General features: G+C 42.1%; 1 protein-coding gene across 1 annotated transcript; it reads right to left on the minus strand.

Moving 5' to 3' along the window:
- Positions 1-1,145: 1,145 nt before the first annotated feature.
- Positions 1,146-13,525, minus strand: shkbp1 (SH3KBP1 binding protein 1). The gene is made up of 17 exons (XM_050069011.1): positions 13,347-13,525; positions 12,264-12,317; positions 11,652-11,697; positions 11,408-11,540; positions 10,995-11,075; positions 10,211-10,381; positions 10,025-10,115; positions 9,181-9,371; positions 8,966-9,081; positions 8,640-8,727; positions 8,423-8,539; positions 8,167-8,337; positions 7,871-8,026; positions 7,192-7,288; positions 6,812-6,996; positions 6,569-6,671; positions 1,146-6,491 (listed from the first exon to the last, which is right to left on the minus strand). The coding sequence occupies exons 1-17, from the start codon at positions 13,403-13,405 to the stop codon at positions 5,756-5,758; spliced, it is 2,595 nt and encodes an 864-aa protein (XP_049924968.1). The 5' UTR covers positions 13,406-13,525; the 3' UTR covers positions 1,146-5,755.
- Positions 13,526-21,180: the final 7,655 nt, after the last annotated feature.

A 21,180-nucleotide genomic window follows, 5' to 3' on the forward strand; every position in this document is an offset into this window, starting at 1 on the left:
ATTGAGCAGTGATCGCTGGTGATCGAGTCTGTGCAGGCCTGGCTCATCTCCAACAAGCCTAATGTCTGTGCACGGCACTGCTCTGGGCCTAACAGGTAAAGCGGCATCTCATTAATGCAAGGTCATCATCTTTTCTGTCAACACGAAGAGTTTAGCTCTTTTTTATGCCTCCACACTCGTGACAGCTGCGGCCAGAGGCATCATGTTTTCATGTTGTCTGTCTGTCTGTCCCATCCTTGTGAACACGATGTCTCAAGAACACCTTGAAGGAATTTCCCTACATTTGACACAAACATCCACAACTGCAGAATAAACTGATCAACATTTGTGGTTGAAGGTCAAAAGTAAAGGTTAGTGTGACCTCACAGAACCTGTTTTGGGCCATAACTTGTCACGTATCAGTTCAGACAGGGACCTAAAGGCGGAGCAGCAGGCAGGTGGAGGTGGAGCACAAGGCGAGCTTTAATAAAGGCGATCAAGAAAACATCTAGTCAGGCAGGAAACTGAAAGTCCAGAAGAAAGAAGAACCAAAACTAAACTGAAAACCTACAGGAATAACTCAGTGAACTCAGGGATGAAACCCAGAGCAGAAGACAACAGAAGCGGCAAGAAACAGAGGAGCGATCGACACCACGAGCACAGACGAACTAAACACACAGAAAACTAATCACAGGAACGAGACACAGCTGGAGGAGGAGGACAAATTAAAAGACTGATACAGAACAGGTGTGAAGGGAAGATTGGGGAACAGGGAAGGACGAGACAGGTGTGACAGAAAACAGGCAGGAAAACACACAGAGACAGGAAGTAAAACCAGACATGACACATGAGGAGACTCTACAAAATTAAACATGAAACAAGGTGACAAACACAGACGGCGGGCACTTCCCAGTTCTGTTTCACCCTCGTCTCCGCCATGAGACAAAAAGGTCATGTTTTATGTTCCAGTAAACATTTGCTTTTCCTTCGGTGTTGGTGATGTAAAATTGGTCTAAAATGTCATTTAGAGTGGTTGTCATAGCAACAGCCAGGGAGCAGGACTGATTATTGGCTGCTGATTAGTTTTAATAACTCCACTGAAGACGTCGAGCCGACTCAGGTGAACTAAATGACTCGGGACAAAAAACACGATGATGTTAACTGAGTCAATTATTTTATTATTTTAATACAAAGTCTGTTTACAAACAAACAATCTTTAGTATCAAACACACGTTACACAGAAATATTAAAATCCTTCCTCCGTGCTGACCTGAGATCAGCCGGAGCGACACTTTGACTACATTCACCGTGAGCTGTTTAATGACCGTTAATATTAAAGACACAAAACAAAACATGAAGAGTTCAGAGCCATCAGTGCTGCGTTCACAGGCTGTGGGAAACTCGGAAATCCAAGTAAGAGTAAAAATAAAATGACAAGAATGAATTCACAAATAAAATTAGAAATTAAAATTACTCATTAGGTCGATTAAATGTCACAAGATCCCAAAACCAAAATATAAAATATACAGATACAATATTTGGAAGAAAAAAAAAAGAGCAGCAAATCGACTGTTTTTGGAAAAAAAAAGCCAAATTTTTGTAATAATTATTTTATTAACTTATTATCTTATATTACTGAATTGTTTGACTTCGTGATCTACGGACACATGGCTGCTTGTTTTTTACTATGTCTTTACAGGTGTCCCTGAGTGCTCTGATAGGCACCTTTAAATAAAATGCATCATCATCATTATTATCATTATTATTATTAATTGATTAATGTAATCGTTTCAGGTCTAATGAAAAGTGACAGACACTTCTAGCCCACGCAGTTTTCTATGACATTATGAAATAACACCACACTTTTGAAAAATGTAAATAATGCATTAAAAATTATATTTATAACAACTTAGTTATTATAACGATTAATAATAAAAACCACTACGCTATGATTGGTTGAGTTTTAATAATTTGGGTCATATTTTTACACAATTTATTAATATTATTTTTTTTAAGATTTTTTTTATGTATTTAATATTGACGATTTGGGGGTTTGACATGAAACTATTAACTGACCAAAAAATGAAATTAATCTGTATTTATTTTGATAATCAAATAACCTTTTAATGTCAATTCCAAGTGAAAGAATAAAATAAAATAAAATGACATAGTAGTCTTTTGTTTCAGCTTCTCTCTGTTTCATATTAAATAAATAAATATTTTGGTTACATTTTGGGCTTCAAACTGTTTTTCAGACAAAAAACAAGAAAACTTTAAAATAAACTTTACAAAGACAATATTGGTCAGATTAAAAGAAAATACAAATAACTGTTGGCTGCAGCCTGAAAATGAACTTGGGCTTAAATTTATGTCTGATTTATTTCAATTTAAACAATAAATGCTTTTAACCCAAACTATCTGTGTGACTCTGAACATCACAGACCAGAGAACAAATGAACAAACACATAAACTGAAGGTTTAATGCTGAAACGGCTTCCTGTACAAAGAAAACCTGAGCACAGTGAAACAAACCTGACAAAGAATAAAGAAACACTGACGAATAATACAAGAACACAACAGGAGGAAACAGCAGTGATGGAGGTTTGGATGGTGGACGACTGTTTCAACAGGAAATAAATCACATTAAAGACAAAAAACATCTTTCTGTAACAGTCAGAGCTGGAAACACTTTATTCTATGGATCCATACGACTCAATAATTTCAAAATTATTACGTTTCCTGGAAGGAACGTTTCAATGTGGAACCTTTTTAACACACAACACAAAGTTTGATGGAAAACCTGCAGTTTTATTTATAATGTTTTCTGTTTACAGCTGTATATAATCCCTAATTATATAACTAACTAAATTAATACAAGCTGGACGTGGAGGAGGATGAAAACTGATGGATGTATTAGCTCATTTAAAAGTAACGTAAAAATACTCTGCTGCAGGTAAAAGTCCTGAATTCGATCTATGGTAATAAATCATTTATTAGTTGATATATTTTGTGTTAATAATCTGCAAAGTATCTGAAGCTATCAGATAAATTAAGTCGAAGAATAAAGAAGCAAAAACTACTTTAATTCTACTAAATCAATGTCTGTCAGCTGCAGGCGTAGAGTCTTCAAGTAACTGAACATGCACAAATGTGAAACGTACAATTCAACGTGTCTAAAATTTTAGAGTTTTAAAGAATATTTTTCTTTCATTTGTTCCATAAAACATAAAAAGTTCTTTACAGGAGATTATTTGAAAAATATGGAGCCATAAAATAAAGTGTGACAGAAGGGTTTGTTTTGCTTCTGTCGTGTGTCTGATGTGAATTTGGCGGCACTGACAGAAAATTAAAGAACAAAAGCAGACAGAGCTGAAACCTGATTGGCCGTGAGGCATTCAGGCTCGGCTCTGTGAAGAAATGAACGGACTGAAGACAGTTTACAGTCAGGACTCAAAGAGAGAAAAGAAACCCTTCTGAAAAAAAGATCACTGTCGGATTTCAATCATAAAAATTACAAAAATAAAGTTTCTGTACAAACTTTTGTTTTTTAACAGACTCTTCAGATACAAAAAGGTCCCGACAGGAAAAAACATAAACTCAAACTTTGTTTTTTGCTCTGTTGGTTATAAAAAAGCTGCAGCAACAAAGATAAAGTTGGAGTCCAATACGTCCTGTCCTTTGAGCTCCGGTTTGGTCTCCACCTCAGGCGTTAGTTATGCTCTCCGCAGGGACGTGAGCATGATGATAAAGTTTGGATCTTTTATACACCGAGACAGTTTCTTCTCACATTCTCCCAAACTGTAGGGGGCAGTGTGTGCACGGTGTTCGGTGTAGAAAATCTACAGATAAATACCCGCCGTGCGCTTGTTAAGGGCCGAACCTGATGCTGTGACGTCACTTTGGCCACGCAGACACTCACAATCAATTTTTCTGCACTCACAGTTTATAAATCCAAAAACAGCAGATTTGCCTTAAAATATAAAATGTTCTGTCGACTGAAATGAAGAAGTATTCTAGCAGCTGTAGCTAGCTACTGCAAGCTAATGCTAAAGCTAACGCTCTGTAGTTAGACTGTCCTGTTTACACTTTGGCAGCGGTGGAAAAAATAATTAGACCTTCTTCTGCTTGACTCAAAATAATGCTACCAAAGAGCTGAAATACTCAAGAGGAGGAATTCTTGCAATGCTAATAATACTAAACAGATGGAGCGTGACACCTGGTGAGACACCTGCCGAGCTGCAGCTCACTGTAAGAGACCAATCAACTACATAACAGATTGTTTTTAGCAACCTGTTGCTGTTTTGTCAGCGGGGATAGTACTATGAAGAGTGGCTGTTTTTCATATGTGGATTGTGCCCTCAAAACCATCTGCATCGCCTCACTGTCGGCCAATCAGTACGTACGTTCTGCACCTGAGTGAGAGGAGATAACTCTACACACGAGCAGGCAGCGGTAGTCTGTAATCATCATTTAAAAAGGGAAACAGGAAGACCGCAGACCATATGAGCAGAGGAAATCTCCCCTGGTCGCTAGGCTAATTTATACAATGTAAAATGCCATAGGCTTGTGCTAATAACGTTAGCATGTTGTATTTGTTTGGAAAACGTGTTTAGTATAAGACAGATGTTTTGTCAGTGAACCTTGTGAGTTGTAATGGAGCTGAATTATGTTCCGTTACCTTTGTTACATGTTGCTGTTGTCCCTGGAGAAGAGGAAAAGTCTGCTAGCTGCTAGGCTAATTTATACAATGTAAAATGCCATAGGCTTGTGCTAATAACGTTAGCATGTTGTATTTGTGGGGAAAATGTGTCCAGATAAAGACAAGTGTTTGTCTGTGAATGCTGCGAGTTATAGTGAAGCTGATTTGTGTTCTTGTGTTTGAAACTGTCTCTATTAAGACATGTTTAATGTGTGTTTAATGTGCGTTTAATCCGTGTTTAATGTGTGTTTAATGTGTGTTTAATGTGTGTTTTAGGTGTTTTGAATCAACTAAACTTTACAGCACTTCACAGTGGTTGCTGTAGTACTTCTTAAAGTATCTTTATCATGTCTTTATTATAACTTTTCTATCAGTACTTCGCCTTATTTTTACTTGCTCTTCACAGGTTTATTTATGCTACAAAAAAACCCAAATTCTTTGTAAGTGAAAACCTGCTTCTGATTCTGATAGTAGAGTTTGTTCTTGCGAGTCCTCGAACATGGACATTTTTTAAAATACCCATCCCTATCAGAGACGCAGGACGCCTGCATTAACACACGACATTAGATTACGTTCGCCGGCTACAGCTGATAAAATACGGTGTTAACTTCTGATCCAGTATTTAAAAAATGACCTAATATTTATGGTAAATCTGCCGTCGCCATCACTGTAAACTGTGTTTGTGCTGTTGGGTCGACTGAAGGTCTGTGAGTGAGTCTGTTCACGATACAGTCGATTGATTTATTGATCATGTAGGAACTTTGATTTGTTTTTCTGCTGTTTATGAACCATTTTCCCTCCTTAAGTTAGTTAGTTAATTTGTCCTGATCCTGAAGTCAGGAAACAGCTAACCAACATGTGGTAACTATGGCAACAGAGCTCTGTGTGGCAGCTGATTGGCTACTGAAGACGTCACAAACCTGCCACAAACTGTTCAGACATTCATGTCTCAGTGTGACGACAGACAATCAAACGTTCTGTTGGTTCCATCTGACCGTCTGCAGAGTCTCAGTCTGAACAGCCAATCAGAAGCTGCTCTCCTTCATGTGTCTGCAGAGTCTTGGTCTGAACAGCCAATCAGAAGCTGGTCTCGTTCATGTGTGGTTTGGGGCTGGTGGGCGGGCCGGCGGCGGCGGCAGCGGGGCTCTCCGGACTCGCCGGGCTCTCAGGGGACACTGGGACTTCAGCAGGAGACATAGCAGCGCCTCGGCGGGGTGAAGCAGGCGCCTGAGAACGAGTTGGGCTCACAGCTGCGGGGGCAGGGCTTGTTGGGGGAGTGGGCGTGGCCCTGTGGTGTGACGAAGATGACGATGGTGATGACAGGGATGAAGGCGTTCCTGGGGAGTGGCGTGAACCAGGCGACACAGAGAAGGTGGTGGGGGTCCTGTGGCCGAATCTGGCCTCTAACTCGGTGCACACCGCTAAGCTCCGCCTGGTGCTCTCTGGCCCTGCTGGAACCCCGAACCCAGAGCCCGCCGCCGCCTCTGAACCTTTGGCGCGCTCCTGGCAGCGCTCCACAAAGCTCCCCCTGCGCACAGACCCCCACTCCCTGTCCCGGTCCTGGTGTCTGGAGGGCCGCGGGCTGGCGTTATGGTTGGAGGTGGAGTTGTGGGAGTAGGCCGGGATGGCGAGGCTCTGCGGCCCGGAGTGGGCGGGGTCACGGATAGGTTTGGTGAGGGGCACGGGGGGCGGAGGCTGCCGGGGGAGGCTGCCACAAAGTGAAGCTGACGAACCCGAAGCTCCAGCTCCTCGTCCTCCTCCTGCAGAGTGCAGCCGCTCCGCCCTGAGGACGTCACTGAGCTGAGAGTGGAGGCTGCGGGGACAGGAAGTCACGTGACACAACAGCAACAACAACACGAGCTGAGCATGAATGTAAGTGCAGACGTGTACCTGCAGGTGGAGGCTCTCGGCGTGCTGTCAGGCGTTCTGGTCAGAGCCAGGTCACACTGGTCCAACAGCTCCAGCAGCTCCTCCTCTGTTGGCCCGCCCAGCGCTGTGAGACAACCAATGAGAGCCACATCACTCACTGACCAATCACAGAGCTCACAGCAGTCACATGTTGTTCTTTAACACTAAAGACACTGATCGTGTCGACATCAGAGAGCGATAAAGTTGTCTGTTGAACAGTCTCACCTCTGATGTCGACCTTGCCGGCGATCTCCATGGCGGTGGTCAGGTCCCACATCTGGATGCTGCCGTTGCCGTGGCCGCTGAACAGGTAGCGACGGGGCCGAGAGCCGATGCGACTCGAGCCCTCGCACTCGTGGACCATGAAGGCTGTGATGGAGGTGCTGTCCACCGAACGCACCTCACACACTCTGACACACACACACACATACACACACACACACACACACACACCTTCATCAGTGTCCAGTCACATCTCTGTTCTCCTCACACGTCGTGGCTCCAGTCTGCGACTTCTTTTGTCTCGTTAATTTCTCTGTAGACATTTTTCAGAACATTTAAATGAAAGACCGTGCACACACTCACACACTCACACACACACTCACCTCTTCCCATTGGACGACAGCCTGACGTAGAGTTTATCGGTGTCCGGTACGACTCTCTGGATGAACACCTGCTGGTCGTCTCTCTCTCCATACGGACCTGAAACCACAAACACACAGTTACCTCCTCACCCTGCTGTGACCTCTGACCCCACCTAAACAATCCTTATCTAAAGCCATTGTTACACAGCGATCGTGCTACAGAGCTGCTATCAAGTCCCTTCTTTCTGACACCTTTGCATTTTACACAGAACCAAACGATGTGGCGTCATGCCGTTCCAGTGTGTGATTTCAGACAACATCCCGACATCTCTGAAGCAAAAGAAGCGTGACGGAGCTGACGTTTAACACGACACAGGGCTGATTGATACGGCTAAAAAATAATATTGTAATATTTTTAGGCTACATCACTCTAAAGTATTATGGACTACTAAAAAACAAAATTTATTCAGTGTGAGCTGGAAACAAACAAACAGCTCTCCAGTTCATATAGTGATAATATCTGCAAGTCGCACTGGTGCTCCATGGTCACAAAACGGGACTAAACAGTCTGAGGACAAACTAGATAATTAAGTTTTAAAAAGCAAAAGTCATCACTCTTTCTGCACATTTTACGACGATACTTTGGATAAAGCTTTGACCTTTAACCCCGTGTCTGTGTGTGGTTGTGTCTGTGTGTTACCTATCTCTGTCCCGGCGCTGCAGCCTCCGTGTCCGTCCACGTCGTCCAGGCTGAGGATCTTGAAGGAGGTGAGCGGCGTTGATCCTGGCTGGGTGGAGATCATCCCTCTGAAGCGAGTCACCGTCCACGTCCGTACGTGGTTGTTGTCGGCACAAACTGACAGACGATAGACAGACGTGGACAATTTTAGAAACAAAGTAACCAGCAATGTGAGGAAGAACCTGGACTGAGGGACGAGGGGACAAATGGGTGGTTCAGTATGTGGAGGTAAACCCAGGTGTCTCTCAGACTCGTACCTGAGATGAGGTGCTTCTCAGAGAGCATGATCTTGGTGACGGGGCTGCGGTGGACAGAGAAGGTCTGGAAGAGCTGCGGCCCTGAGCCGACTGTCTCTGGATGCTGAACGATGACTCGAACCGTCCCGGAGCTGGTCCCGTATGCGATCTCGATCCAGTTCCCGCTGTCACCTGATCACATGACCAGCAGCAGCAGCAGTATTAGTACAGGTAGTATCAATGGTACATTAAAGGAGCAGCAGTATTTTGAACGTACTAGTTTTGGGCGTGAGGTAGACACTGAGGGCAGTGATGGCGTCTTCTGTCGGGTCTCTGTACAGCTCCGTCACCAGCAGGTCGTTATCCTTCATCCTGAGAGGAAACTTCTGCACATCTGACAAACAAACAAACAAACAAACAATCATCACGACCTCTGTTCAATCACATCTTTATTGGTTCGTACACAGAGAACCAACAGGTGAGTCGGGACTCACCTATGTAGTAGATGGAGCCGTTGTTGCAGCCCAGGATGAGGAAGGAGCCGGCGGTGTCGTAGCTGCTGATGGGAACAACGTCCTGATTCTGCACACGGAGGACGAAGAACATCACACGACAACAGTGAGTACAAAAAAATGGAAGCTGTTGATTTTTGTTGTCCAATTTATAAACAACAAAGATATGATGGGTTATATTGTGATTTGACTCCAACAGAACTGACACCACTGACGTCATGTCCTTTCCTTCTTTCATAGTTTCATGACAGGAACAAGGAAATGACGCGAGTTAGATGGCGTGCAGCCTGCGCTCTTTGATCACCCACCTGCCAGTGTTTGGTGACAGCGTTCCAAACCCCGACCTTCCCCGTGTGGCTGGTGGCGATCAGCTGATTACCAACGAAGAAGAGGGCCTCCACCGGCACGTTCAGGCTGAAGACGCCTGCGGGAACACAGACATGATGTCAGACACAACATAATTCTGTGCTACTGGAACAGTATTAAGATCCTGAAACATTCACGACTGTGCAGAAACTCGCACCGATTTCGTTCCCGTTGCCGTCCGGGCAGATGGCCCACAGGATGATCTCCGTCCCCGAGGCAACAGCCACCATCTTGTCGTTGTCTCCCAGCGAGCCGGCCATCACCTTGGCGTTGAGCGCCACTCTGTCGATCACCCAGTCCAAACGGGGAGAGGTGAAGACTTGCTGCCACCCGGTGGACTCCTTCACCCTGAGAACGAGACAAGGAGAGACCGTCAGGGTTTAAGGTCCAAATCTGAGTCTTCTAATACTGGATATTGATCCTGATCCAATACTTTGATTAAATATAGATCTAACACACTGAAAAAGCAGCGTCTGAATGTGACACATCTTGTTTTTCACAAGCTTCTGAAGGTCCTGATTCAAAACTATGAAGCTGATCAACTGAAATTATTGATCTGATATTAAGGAAGGTTTAATTGGAAGAATCCGACTCCTGAAAATGACTGAATGAATACAACATGCTAACGTTATTAGCACAAGCCTATGGCATTTTACATTGTATAAATTAGCCTAGCAGCTAGCAGAGATTTCCTCTGCTCATATGAAGCCAGGATAAATCACACACAAGACTTAAAGTGCTATTTTTGTGGAGGCTTTATTGTCTGTTACATTGTTACATTTCTGGGGAGGTGCACGTCAGGCTACGGCGAAGGCTCTGCATAGACGTGTAGCCTACGCCGTAGCCCGATGGCTGCACACTGACAGGCTGAGATATTAAATCCCGAATACAGTTTCTCTCTGAAATTTAACTCTGTGGTCGTGTTGGTGCTGTAATATCATTTGAACAGGATCTTCTGTGAGTGTTTGTGTAGTAAACAATCCTGATGATGAAGTGTTTACCTGTAGCAGACGACAAACTGTGCGTAGGCCACAGCGATCCAGTTGTGATGACCACAGATGATCCGAACCATGCCAGTGTCTGATAACTGACCTACACGCGCGCACACACACACACACATTAGAAAACTCTGTACTGTTAGAATCCTTCCTTAAAATTTGCCCAGATGTTGCAGGGATGTGCTGTACCTCCAGGCGTCCTCTCCTCGGTGCTCGCTCTGCCCAGTATCCCAGAGTTTCCCAGGTTGGGGGGCATCGTGTTGCTGCGTCTGACCGGCGCTCTCTCTGCCGGTGCGACTCGGCCCGCCATGAACTGTGACCCCGCCACGCTGTGACGGTTACGGCGCTTCGCTGGATACACTGCGACGAATCAGACAGGAAGTGAGGACACAAGAAGGTGAAACAGACAAAAAAAACTGCGTCTCAATTCAGAGGGCGGACCCTCACAGGAAGACGTGTCCTTAAATTGTTTGTTTGTCCGTAATTGCTTAAATAAGTCGGACCTACGTTACCATGGAAACTTAATCAGGGTTTCTGCAGGGCTCATTTAATTTTTTCACCATCATTAGTCTGAAGAATGATATTGAAAACCAGCCGGAACGATACGAATTATTTTATTATTTTATTATTAAGGAAAAACAGAAATAAATAAAACATAAATTAACAAAAAAAAAATTAAATTTAAAAAGAAATAAAAAACAAGTTCAAAAATGAATAAATATATTTAAAAATAACCAAAAATAAATTAGAGAAAAATTAAAAAGCAAAGTAAACAAAAAGGGAAACAAACAGTTTCCAGTTAATTCATGTCTATTTATTTCTAATATCATATCGGTACATTTTATGGTATACTAATTTCTAAAAGGTATAATTTATTTATTTATGTTTGATTTGGGCAGATATATTTCTGTATATGTTTACATGAATCCCGTCTCGTGAGGACGAGGTGTGCCGTGACGTCAGCGTGGTTTACCTGGTGGAGGCAGGTAGCCGTTAAACAGCACGTTTCCACAGGACGATCGATCCAGTTCATCACACAGCTGCAGCTTACGCACTGTCAACAAAACACAGTTTTTTTCATCAGTTTCAACAGTTATGGATTAAATATAACACAGTGAGGATGTTACAGAAGCATTACTTTTTTAATACTATTATCCCGAGATGATAAAAGTCTTTTTCTTGTGATCACAGGTTCATTTATGACGATTCTCAAGAAAAAAAAAAGACTGATTTCTGAGATAATGAGATAAGTTATCATGCAGCAACAACTTTTGTTTTCTTAACTCACATCTCCTCAATGTGTCTCAGTGTGTCTCAGTATGTCTGTGTGTCTCAGTGTGTCTCAGTGTGTCTCAGTGTGACTCAGTGTGTCTCAGTGTGACTCACCCAGCGGCGTGATGCCGTAGAACTCGGCCTCGTGTATGAGCATGTGCACGTTGATGGAGCGGGGGTACAGCTCTTTGGTCCGCAGGAAGTTGAGGATGGTGGCAAACAGAGAGGGGTCCCTGTCGATGAAGATCTACGGCGAGAGAGGAGGGACATGATGACAATGTTAGGGTCTGATCACGGCACTGAACCAACAGATAAATCATCGCAGAGAGTCACAGTCGCAGACAGTCGCAGTACTCACAGCTCCAGTTTCATCCTTCAGAGTCGAGATCCTCCCGCTCAGAAGACTGAAACACAAAACACAAACCAGCCGTAGCTTCATTTAATAAAGGTGTGTGTCATCATCTTGACAACATTAAACTCCAGGTAAAAATACCACAAAAATAAAATAAGCAACTTCTTATTCAACACAGAATTCCTTCATCAAACTAACAGTCACACTGCTCGAGATCTGTCGTTTAAACTAAAGATCTTGAGTTTAACTGCTGTGTAAGTGCAGTTATTTTTATGCAGACCCATCTTTGTCATTTAGGATCTTAATTTACATTTCAATTCACAGCTGTGTTTGCTAGTTGTCAGGGCAACATAAAAAAAATTTCATTAAAAAAAGTTTTACATGGAGTTTGGTGTTGAACATGGCTCAGGGCTGGCTGTACCAGCAGGGCTTCACATTTAGTTTATTCAGTCACTGATTGAGCATTGTGTGACGTCCAATAAAGACATCCTGTTATTGTTGAAAATAATTCCACCAAAGCCCCGTTACTCATCTTATTCATACGATATATTCATTTAAATAACAATTCACCATTGTGATTGCCACTAGGGTTGGTAGTGTGTGTGTTTTGTTACTGACCTTGAGAAAAAGGAGTCAGGGACCCACGTCAGCGTCTGTCGGGAGGTGCTGAACCTGCAAACAAACAAACATGACATTGTTAACTGTTCGTCTTCGTCTACAGAGTTTTCATATCCTCATTATTGTTTTTATTATTTTGTTTAAATCTTAACCTTGAACATCTAAAGGAGTAAAATGCAACATTCACATTAATGCAGCAGTTATATTAACACAAAACATCTGATATAATAACAGGAAAACACTGAGGGAACATTTTACTGCACAATTAATACTCTGACTTAAGTAAAGTTTTGAAAGCAGCACTGTTACTTGTAGTGGAGTATTTTTACTTCAGTAAAGGGTCTGGATACTTCTTCCACCACAGGTCAGAAAGATAAACAGACACCTGACCTCCTAAACATCTGTCTGTTCTCACTGAACCACATCTGGCTTTAAAAACACGGAACAGCTAAAGAAGCTTAATCCTGTTTGTGTAATGTTGATCCAGCACTTAGCCTGATGCCAACCCTGGTTCCATTATCGGACACGGTACTTCACACAAACTCTTCCACGCTAAAGTTACTTTACACACCATTTAAATATCACCAGTGACCTAAAGTTACTAATCACTTGCTTGTGCGTATTTACCACAGAACACAGTGAGCTAACTTCACGTTGTTGCGCCTTAACTCGACGTTTGTTTACCCTGCTTCCATTATCGGACACTGCGCTTACTCTTCATTGTGACTCCAGTTTGGGTTAACGTTACTCTGTCTGCGGTAACGTAACTTAGCTGTCTATCATGAGCTTGTGTTGACCAAGGAATACTAAGATAATAGTATTTACACGTTAGCATTAGCTAACTATATTTGTGTAGTAAATCACAATGAGTTGACGCTCACATGACGTCAGATTTGGGCTTTAACTAGACTAAAGTGGAGTTTGTTTGATTAATGAAACGTTAATTAAATAGTCTTCCAACTGTTTAATGCTTTGTGATGATTTTAACTCATTAAAATCAGTGTTAACCCGGTGCTGCTCCCCTTTATCCCCGGAGCTAGCCGAGGTTAGCCGACACTCCCCAAACACCCCCCGGTGCCTCACCTCTTTCCCCCGACATTCAGGTGGATGATGTCTCCGCTCCTCGGCGTGTTAGACATCATCTACAGGCTCCTTAAAAACACACAGTGACGATACTTTTAAATTTAGTCCATTTTTTTAAGCTAACATCAGTTTCCGCTCTTGTTTTCATCCCAACTTCCTGTCTCGCAGTGAGGCGGAGGGTGAGAGGGGAAACGCGGAAGTGGAATTCTGGATCGCGGGGAAGAGATAACAGACGGACCGGAGTCACCGGAACCGGAACTGGACTGCAAGTTTTATTTTAGAGGGATTATTTGATTTTATGGAGACTAATTTCCGCCATAAAATTAAAGTAATAAAAAGAAAATTTACAATACAACTATTATTAATTATGATTACAGTATAATTTACAATCTTGTTTTGTTTTTTGATCTCTGTAATTTTGTGTAAATTTATTCTGCTTTTGGATGAATTGTAAATTGTGTTTTGAAAGATGTTTTTGTAGAATGTGAATTTTTGATTTCCTAAAAAATAATTTTAAAAAAATTATATAAAAAATAAATAAACAAAAAACACAGTTGACTTGTATTTTGTTATTTATTTTTATTTCATTTAAATACTAATAAGCATACATTAATCAGTGCAATATTGTCATACTGTTTATAACATATAAAACAGAATACCTGAACATTTTTCAATATAATGAGACATATCTGCAGTTCAATATGAACACATTCAGTGCTGCATCAGGATCAAAATCAGGGTATAAAATTAATGTTTCTTTCTGCCTGCAGCCTCATCTCATTTGAAATCTATGTCCTTAATAAAGGGACAACATTTAAATAAGTTAAACTTCATTTAACGTAACGTAAATATTGCAAATCAAATGTTTAATATATCAACACAGAGAAAAATACATTTCAGTGTTTTAACTATGACATGGCTTTCAGGGGAGCAGCATTTATCAGGGGTGACAGTTTAAATATAAGATCTACTATACTACATATAATTCATACAGACCACTCACCAACACCTCTCTGCCTTGAGCTTCACCTCACACTGGCTGCACACTGAGCTCATCCTTCAGGTGAAACAGACACTTGAGGTAGTGAACTTAATGCATGAGCTAGTAAAGATAATACAGTGAACAGTTGATACAGTAAAATATGTGTGTGTGTGTGTCCTTTTATTGAGGGTAATTGGTTGGAGCTCAGTGAAATTCGACTGTCGGTCAGAATGATTAAGGCCCAGTAGTGTTGCTCTCATTCAGCAGTTCAGTTACAAGCGTCCTTCAAATGTGTAGATCGATGCAGTCATACGCTGACCTTAATAAACACGTGTCTCTGTTGAGCCTTTTCACCGTCAGCATGATGATTTTACCGCCACTGCCAACAGTCTACCTGCATCTGGCCGGTGGCAGGTGTTAATTTCATTCCCTGCACAAAATTAAGAATCAGGTCCAGTTGCCTGAAGACAATGTTGACACTGTACGTTTATGCAAACCACAGAGACATTACATGTGTGTGTTTCAAATGTGTCATATCAACATTTTAACAAAAAAACAAAACAGGGTGTTATTTAAGGACCAGTCAGTGTTTCCTGTTGGGATAGTGCCACAGATATTTAAGGCCATAACTCGACCTTTTCAAAACCATAACCAAGTGTTTTTTGTGCCTAAATCTAATCACACATTAAAGGTCCAGTGTGTCATATTCAGGGGGATTTAGCAGTGAGGATTGAGGATTGCAACCAGCTGAAACTTCTCCTGGTTAGAATTCCTGCAGTGTTCTTTGTTCAGGAGGTTTTTATCAGGGGCTGAATTGTCCACAGAGGTCTCTTCCTCTCCAAAACAATTGATTTAAACCAGTAAAAACACTGAATAAATCAGTTTCAAGTTTTTCCAACACTCATATCATGAAGGGGCTGCCAGTGTGAAAACATGAATGTCCTTCTCTAGAGCCAGTGTTTGGTTTGTCCATTCTGGGCTACTGTAGAAACACAGCAAAGCAACATGGAGATCTCCGAAGATGAAGACCTGCTCCACATGTAGATTAACGGGCTGTACACATGCCACGTCTTTAACTGCCTGGAAAACACAAGGTCAGGAGCCTGTGCTACTCTTGAGCCTTTTCTATGCCAGCTTTCAAGAGTGCAGCCCTGAAATCGTGCACTAACCACAGCATTGTAACGTAAAGAAACATTGAGTTCAACGACACTCGCTACACCATAATGTACAAATATAGCATGGTTGCAGAAACACACAATGCCAACATGTTTTCTGGCGACTGGGTTGAAGAGTCTGCAGCTCTGTGAGGCTGTATTCAGGCACAGTGGTACTTTGAGCTAAATGCTAACATCAGCATGCTAACATTCTGCAGCTGCATAAAGCACTCAAAGTTAAGATGTCCCTTTACATCTGAATTAAGGTCTCGGCTGCACATAACATCCTTAAGTTTTTCTCCTTATCTTGGTCTTACACTTAAGGAACTGCTTAAAGTTTGTTTAGCTGTTGCACAGAGGACCTCAGCAACCAAAGGATAAAAACATAAGGTACCTCTGACTGCATCTTATTCACAACATGGCTGAGTTTATGGTGATAAATGAGACAGATGAAGGCGTCCTGAGAAGAGTGCTCTGTGACCAGGAGAACCTGATGGACACACTTAATGATGAGTAATTGATTTTGCTCTATTGGATCAGTTAACTTTCCAAAGCTGCGCTCTTCCAGCCCCGTTACAGTAATGATTGCTCTGCTGTTTTATGCAGCGGGATCCAATCGGATATTAGCGAGGTATTTCATGTACACAAAACAACAGCGTGACGTGTCACTCGCCGAGTTTCAAACACCGCGGTGAAGTTCCTGTCTCTGCAAGAGAAGGATAAGATAGCGATAACAGGTAGGCTATCACAAGCGCACGTTCAAGCAAACAAATGGTCTCTATGGAAACAGAATTTTAACTGCTGTAAGATCTCTTTCAGTGCAGTGAATGATTTAATGTCTGTCCTTGACCATGGAAACTTTTAAAGAGATTCTGTGCAACACCCTTAAGTTATTTCCTCAGCTAAGGAAAAACTAAAAGTGTCAAACTTAAGGAACAAACTTCAGGTGCTTAGTGCAACCGGCCCCTGCAGTCTAGCGGCTACAGTGTTTCCCATGTTCCCCATCCTAGTTTAGCATGTTAGCATGCTATTGTTAGCTAATTAGCAGTAAACAGTCCAGCTGAGGCAAAAGGGAATAATGCTTCTGCAGGTATTTGGTCATAAACCAAAGCATTGGACACATAGAAATGCTGATCAGTTGAAGGCATCAGATGAAGGCATCATCCTGAGCAGGTAGACTCAGACCAAAGGGCACAGAGGTGAGGTCAGGTGACAGCTGACCGTCACCATCAGAGGAGCGGAGGGCTGACCCGCGGCCTCTGCAGAGCTCAGGATGGCCAACGACGGAGCGGCGGGGTCAGCCGCCATCTCACTGGTGTACAGAGACACTGCGGGGGTTCCTGCGGTTGCCACGGTAACAGAAGATAAAACAAAAAGACCTTCATCAAATTAGACAGAAAGGCTTTTGGTGAAATGTGACTACGACCCTGCCAGACTCCAGCACTGAGGCTGTTTGTAGCTTTAAGTCATCAGTCAATCAATTAATAAATCAATATGTCTGCCAGCATGACCTGGGGCGGTTTGAGGCAGAGTGTGAAGCGGTCAGGTTGAGAGTCAGCACCTCCAAATCTGAGGTCATGATTCTCTGCTGGAGAACAGTGGATTGTTCCCTCTGGGTTGGGAGAGAGTTGCTGCCTCAAGAGAAGGAGGTCAGACATCTGGAGGGAGCACGGAGTAGAGCTGCTGCTCCTTCATGTTGAGGTTGTTCAACATCTGATCAGGATCCTCCTGGGTGCCTTTGTTGCGCACTGGTCCCACTGGTAGGAGGCCCCGGGGCAGACCCAGAACACACTCATGTGGCTTGGGGACGTCTTGAGGTCCCCCAGGAGGAGCTGGAAAGTCACTGGGGAGAGGGACATCTGGGGTGCTTCGCTCAGCCTGCTGCCCCCAAGACCTGGCCCTGCGGATGTGGTTAAAAATGGATGGATGTGTTTGCTATTTTTCATTGAGGCCTGTGAGAAAAAGTTTCCCTCACAAATTCAGGGTAACTCAACACAACTGATTTATACACAGTCATTTGATGGGTGAAATGTTCCTTTAATGAGAGGCTATAAATCTATACAGAGATAAACAGGTGGTAAAACAGAAAGTATATAAAGGGTACGTGACAATATGAACATACATGTTAAATGTTATGCTGTACAAATGTTCAGCAGTCACTGACTATAATTAAATTTAATTATGTTTAATTGCTCTGTTTCTTTTCTTTCTTTCGTTCTTTCTTTCCTTTGCATATAATGACATAAATAAGTAATAATTAAATGAGCATGACTAATCAAAATTTAAGCCAATAAATAAATAAATTGCCAAAGACATTTTTTAAATAATTTGGTTCTTGCATATATTTATTTCTGTATTAATTCTCCTCATTTTGTTATGTATTTATTGGTTTCATAATTTATCCTTATAGTTATATATTTTTATGCATTTTTTTATGTGTTTGTTCATTTACACATTTATTTAAATGTGGAAGAAAGTTTAAAAAAATGTGGAAAAATTGTGAATAAATAAATACATGCACGGATATATAAATCTATGAATATATGTAGAAAAATAAAGACAAAAAAATCACAATCTGGTCTTATTATTACAATGAATACACATAGTAAGTGAAAATAAAAGTAAAAATACTAAAGACAAAAATTTGCCAAAAAAGAATATTTTTTCTAAATGTATTTATTTATTTATGATGTAATCATACATGTATTTACACATTTATTTAAATGTGGGAATAAATCTGCGAAAAATATGTCAATAAAAATACATGAAGAGATAAAGACATGTATGAAAATGTGCAGAAAAAATGAAGACAAAAGAATCAGGGAGAAAATGAAAGATAAAAGTGAGGTCAGCAACAGTCAAGAAATAAATAGAATATATTTTTATAAAAATATGTAAATAGATATATTTAAAATAAATCTAATTTGAGGTTCTCAGAGATCATTAAAGACACGTCACCTCGGATGTTTCATGTTTTTAGAGTGTCACATCTTCTAAACAAAGATCAGCACGTCCCTCTGCCTCTCCGGCATCACTGCAGCTGTGCAGATGTTCACTGTTGTTTCAGCAGAGACGATCAGAGATGCTCCACTTCCTCCTCGCGTGTCTGATATCTTCCTCCTCCCTGCTGGACTCCTCTTCCTCCCATTCTCCTCCAGAACAGAGCAGCGTGGGTGGGAGACGCGCTCCGGCTCCTGTGCATCATCATTGTCTGCAGAATATTCTGCTGTAATAACAAGTTAGCAGAGCTGGTGAGGTGTTGAGGTCTGCTCGGGGGTTTCCCTTATCTTAACTTTTATCTTTAACCATAACATATACAGGAGTCTCAGTGTGACAGGGGAGCACACAGTAAATAGACACCAAACAGTTTAAAGGTTGAGTACTGTGACACAACAGTCACAGGACAGAGAGAGAAAAAGAAAATGTAGTGTTAAACGCAAAGTGCAGATGCAAACGTGTTGCTTACGGTTCTCGTAAGAAAGATATCAGCAGACCTCAGTCGTTTCAACAGAAGCTCCAAAACTGACATTTGTTTATGCTGAAACGTGAAAGGTCAGAGGTCATGTGATGTGTCAGAGCCACAAATATTACCCAAATTAAACCAACCTGTGCTTCAGGGTGGGGAGGATTCTGTTTGTTAGTGTTTCTGCACTCTTTTAATGTAGTTTTCTTACTATGTTAGTGTTTGACCGACCTGCCCAGAGACTACAGGGGAACAAAGCAATGTGCTGACACCCGATAACTACAGCCCAGTCGCCAGAAGAAAATGTTGGTGTTGTACATTTCTGCAAACCACAAATACATTACATTTGTACCTTTTATATGTATCATACCAACGCTTCTTAAGTGATGTATGAGCTGACTTTGTCATCTGGAGGTGGAGGGGATGGTGTGTCACCAAGGTAAGATTCCTCCCGAGCTGCAGACCACAGCTTTAGCCACTAAATGTGGATGTTTTTTAGCTACCTGTCGCTGTTTTTCCTGCAGGGATAGTGCAGGTTGGAATCCATAGTCGCTGCAGCAAGACACAACCTTTGCACACGGCACACCTGCTCCACCAGGTGAGCAAAAGTGGAAGACATCGCTGCATTTCCTGCCAGGTTAGTGCCACAAAAACAAATAAAGGTTAAATTAAGGCTGTGTCTAATCAAACAAACACAAATGATGTGAGGCAGGTGGAGGACGGAAGGAGGGTCCCACCAACAGATCTTTACCCCCAGCAGGTCAGACTGGGTGGGGGAGGGAGGAGGACCTGTGAGGCTAAAAGTGGAAAGATGGAAAGCTAAAAACGCATCAGTCTGAAACACATCCTGTTATCTGCTGAGGGACAGACAGACAGACAGACAGACAGACAGACAGACAGAGACATACAGATGAGAGTATCTTTACAAAGTTTGGACTCTTCTGTGAACGTTTGGGGGCGTCTCAGTATCTGAACGATACGTCTGGTCATATATTATTACAGACAAACAATCAAATGTGGAGACACAAACCAACAATAAATGTCTCATACTAATGTCTGTCTTATTTCTTTGTGCTACAGAGCTCCAATGTTGGACAAAAATAAACAAAAAAGCTCTACAGGTCCAGAGAGAGGTCAGATCTTATAACAAAGGCTCCTAAACAGGCACTATTTTACATTGTGGTATGGTTGAAGGTTGGTTAGATCAATCTGATCACCAGATAAATGTTGACATTTCTACAAACACACTTATGGTTAGAGGGTTTGGTTTGTGGGTGCAATCCCAGCAGGAAAAGCGACGACGTCTTGGTAAGAAGTAACCACTTCTTGTGCCTAAAAAGCCTAAATCACAACTGGTTTTGATGTTTGTTGGTCTTGAACAGTGGTCTGCAGCTTGGCAGGTGTCTCGTCAAGGTGTCACACCATCCACCATCTGCTCCACCTCCAGGTAACAACATCAGCTCATATGCTACGTCACTTTATGTGCTCTTTTAACCTCTTTCCTTTTGTACAGCACATTGTAGCCTTCGTCATGGCTCTGTTTTGGGGCCCCTCTGCCCTTCCTCGGAAACCTGAGGCAGGTGAGAGAGCACACCCCTCTGCCCTTCCACGTGCAAACGAGGAAAGCCTGAGGCAGTTAGAGCAGCAGCAAAGAATGACCAAACTTTCAGATCAGAGACGGAGCGGCAGCCAGAATATAGGATCAAACAAACAACATAATGACTAGAAGTTGACCAAAATGTCATGAACTTTTGTCGACTAAAACTATGAGGGACAAAAATAAAACTAAAAAGCATTTTCGTCTCAAGACTTAATCTAAATCTAAAATAGCTGTCAAAATTAACACTGCTCCATTTGCATTTAATTTATTGTGATGACGAAGTTTCAGCCTTTGAGCCTCAATTGTTGATCCTGAAGAAGGTCGAATCATCATCATCACAATAAAAGAAATACATATAGAGTGTGTGACACTTGTCCTCTATCATCAAGTCTTCAGCCAGTGATCAGCACCTCGCTATACCTCTTGGTGTGTGTTGCTTTTTATATTTTAAATAATTACTTTGGCCACCAGATGTCAGAGCCTAATAATAAACATTAATTCACTTCAGCTTTATTTATAAAGCCCAATATCACAAATCACAAGAGAGAGAAGGAGAGAAGGTGCCCGGTGTATTATAGGGGGGTCCTCCGGCAGACTAGGCCTAAGTCAGCCTAACTAGGGGCTGGTACAGGGCA

The sequence above is a fragment of the Epinephelus moara genome, chromosome 2, assembly GCF_006386435.1.
Source record: "Epinephelus moara isolate mb chromosome 2, YSFRI_EMoa_1.0, whole genome shotgun sequence".
Taxonomy (NCBI): domain Eukaryota; kingdom Metazoa; phylum Chordata; class Actinopteri; order Perciformes; family Serranidae; genus Epinephelus; species Epinephelus moara.